This window comes from Anneissia japonica, unplaced genomic scaffold (genome assembly GCF_011630105.1).
Source record: "Anneissia japonica isolate Jap-2015-1 unplaced genomic scaffold, ASM1163010v1 scaffold2212_len44148_cov183, whole genome shotgun sequence".
NCBI classification, from domain to species: Eukaryota; Metazoa; Echinodermata; class Crinoidea; order Comatulida; family Comatulidae; genus Anneissia; species Anneissia japonica.
The window spans coordinates 4,379-7,845 of NW_022741628.1; the positions used below are offsets into that span (position 1 = coordinate 4,379).

The 3,467-nt window shown below is 32.0% G+C and overlaps 1 protein-coding gene across 1 annotated transcript in view; it reads left to right on the top strand.

Moving 5' to 3' along the window:
* The window catches only part of LOC117118890 (serine/threonine-protein kinase SMG1-like), a gene marked incomplete at its 5' end in the record, with an annotated part of 6,702 nt that extends 3,472 nt beyond the window's left edge, over positions 1 to 3,230 (top strand). Inside the window, 1 exon segment of the mRNA XM_033263619.1 lies at positions 82 to 3,230. Within this exon segment, the coding sequence (XP_033119510.1) occupies positions 82 to 159 (78 nt within the window).
* Between the last annotated feature and the right edge of the window lie 237 nt (positions 3,231 to 3,467).

Here is a 3,467-nt window from a genome sequence, read left to right on the forward strand (position 1 = left end):
TGTTCATTTGTTTATCTACTGTATTCTGCATTTATATGTTTATTATATACTAACTTATGCTTATACTTTTTTTACTCAAAGGTGGATTATGTAATAGCAGAAGCTACCAGCGTGGAAAACCTGGCAACATTGTATGAAGGTTGGACTGCCTGGGTGTGAAGTAGTAGAAACATGTAGGCTGGTTATACAACCTGATTTAGCATACATACAGACCAGACAGTCTGAGAGGCGGTGCAAGTCAACCTTGCGTACAAGGTTCTCAGCCTCCACCAGTCCCCCTTGTCCCTCTTACTGACCTTTCTCTTGGAAGAATACATGGTGTGCAACAAACTACTCGGCACTGTCCCTGAACGATCATTTTGATGCCTTGTTGAGAAAGGTCACAGGGACTTCAGGAAAGGTTACAGGGACTTTAGAAAGCAATGGAATTTGACCATCATACTCCATGCTTTTAACAAAGAATGATGGTATTGCAATGAGCAATCGAAGAGGCTTCTATTGTAGCGGAAATGGTGAATGGATGGAAAGCTAGGATCTGCAACCTGTGCTAACAATAGATCATAGCACAAGAGAACTTTAATGATTCTCATTAAGATGTGAAAAGCAGAATTATATAGTAACCAGAGTGAGAAGTAGAACAGAAATGTTGGTTTGAATTTTTTTTAAGTAAGACTAATTTCAAAATCCAGATGTTTCATGGGTAAAAGAAATTAATTTAGTATTTGTATGGTGTGTATAATAAAGTTAATGTATGCTCTTTTTCAGAATGATTGGTTTATTAGAAATAAAAGCAAATAGTTGTTATTTATTATGTTGCTATTTTTAACTAGCATGTTTTATTTTGACCAACTTACTTCAATAGCTAATTAGATCTTAATGTTTTTATCAACAGAACTTTAGGTATATTTACAGGAAAAAGTATTTTTAATCACAATAGTGGGTACTGAAACTGCTTGAAAAGTATTGCGCTATACAATTTTAAAATTATTATTACTACAGGAAATCTGAATATTTGTGGGTAGATTTTACTAAAACTTCTTAAAATGGTAACATCAAGTGAATTGGCAGTGTTATATCACAATTATAGAAGGGGATAATAAACTATAATAATGGTAAGACTGCTAGAATTGTTACAAATCACAATTGTGATTGGATGGAATTGCTTAAAATAGTAAGGGGAAATTTGTTGACTTGTAATAGCTGTACTGGTTAATTGTTATAAAGGACAGATTTTGACTACTGCAGTTTTACTGTGACCCATTGAATATAGTGAAATATTAGTGGCCTAATGTTGTAACTGTATTTGTACTGTAGTATATCTTCAACATATTAAAATATATAGCACATTATTGTATTACCCACAACATAAAGCATGAATTAACTGAAATGGAGAAAAATTAGTACTATTGTGATATGAAAATATTTTTAGTAAGGTATTATAAACAATTGTAATCATTCTGAACATTTTATTACATCATTGACTGCATGTAGTAAGGCATATTAACAATTGTTAACATGTAGTTACATCAAAAAGTGTTAGTATTGCATCATTGGCTGAAGTGTAGTAAGGCATGATAAACACTTGTTAACATGCAGTGACATTAAAAAAAGTGTTAGTATTACATCATTGACTGCATGTAGTAAGGCATATTAACACTTGTTAACATGTAGTGACATCGTTAGTATTACATCATTGACTGCAGCATAGTAAGGCATATTAACACTTGTTAACATGTAGTGACATTGTTAGTATCACATCATTGACTGCAGTGTAGTAAGGCATGATAAACACTTGTTAACATGTAGTTACATCAAAAAGTGTTAGTATTGCATCATTGGCTGCAGCGTAGTAAGGCATATTAACACTTTTTAACATGTAGTGACATTGTTAGTATTGCATCATTGGCTGCAGTGTAGTAAGGCATGATAAACACTTGTTAACATGCAGTGACATTAAAAAAGTGTTAGTATTACATCATTGACTGCAGTGTAGTAAGGCATATTAACACTTTTTAACATGTAGTGACATTGTTAGTATTACATCATTGACTGCAGTGTAGTAAGGCATGATAAACACTTGTTAACATGCAGTGACATTAAAAAAGTGTTAGTATACATCATTGACTGCAGCGTAGTAAGGCATATTAACACTTTTTAACATGTAGTGACATTGTTAGTATTACATCATTGAATGCAGTGTAGTAAGGCATGATAAACACTTGTTAGTTAACGTGTATGACATAATTAAGTGTTAGTATTACATAATTGACAGCAGTGTAGTAAGGCATGATAAAAACTTGTTAACATGTAGTGGCATAAAAAGTGTTAGTATTACATCATTGACTGCAGTGAACTAAGGCATGATAAACACTTGTTAGCATGTAGTGACATCACAACATACAGTATTAGTATTACATAATTGACTGCAGTGTAGTAAGGCATAATAAACACTTGTTAACATGTAGTGACATCAAAGAGTGTTTAGTATTTCATAATTGACTGAAGTGTAGTAAGGCATGATAAACACTTGTTAACATGTAGTGACATCATAACATAATGTATTAGTATTACATAATTGACTGCAGTGTAGTAAGGCATGATAAACACTTGTTAACATGTAGTGACATCAAAGAGTGTTTAGTATTACATAATTGACTGAAGTGTAGTAAGGCATGATAAACACATGATGAAATCTGTGTCTGTATCTGTTTGTTACTGTGCAACAAGGCAGCAAGCAAGATCATAACATAGTCTAAAATCATTTAATATAACATAATAAAATTAATAAAGCTATTATGAAGTTATTGAAGTAATAGTAGTACATCTTTCATACATTGTTGTAGTTAAATAAACACAGTATAAACATCATTGGCATGTGCTTACTCTCTACCAACTGAATATTAGCATTTACTGTACTAACAAAGCAGATAAGCTTTTTGATTATGTTTGTTCAAAAGGTTTAGATGCAAAGAGAAAATTCAGTGTATTTTAGTGAAGAATTTCAACAGTAATTATCCAGTGTTAAAGGGATGTTAATTGAAGTTTATTTTAAGTTGATTTAAAGTGAATTAATTACAAGTTATATTATAATTATAATGTTGAATGGTTTTGCGTAACTTGTAATATAATTTACTTAAGACTATGGTTACATTATTTGGATAATTTGTTAAAGTTTCAATCGGCATATTTCTGTTTGTGTTTTAATAACTTCAATAAATGTGTTGTTTAAACATGTGTTATTTTTTGTTAAATGCTGAACCAGAAGCAACTGGAGCAGTCACTATGCCCTGTGCCTGAATATCGAACAATACGCGTGGTGTGTATGATGGGTAATGCCATTAGTTTCCTTGACCTTACCTTTTTTTGAAAACCATATTCATAGATAGAGGGAACCCTTCCAGCGTAGTCTAGAAGGTCGACTGATATTCGGGAGAACTCTTAAATAAATGAAGTAATGTGATGCCTAA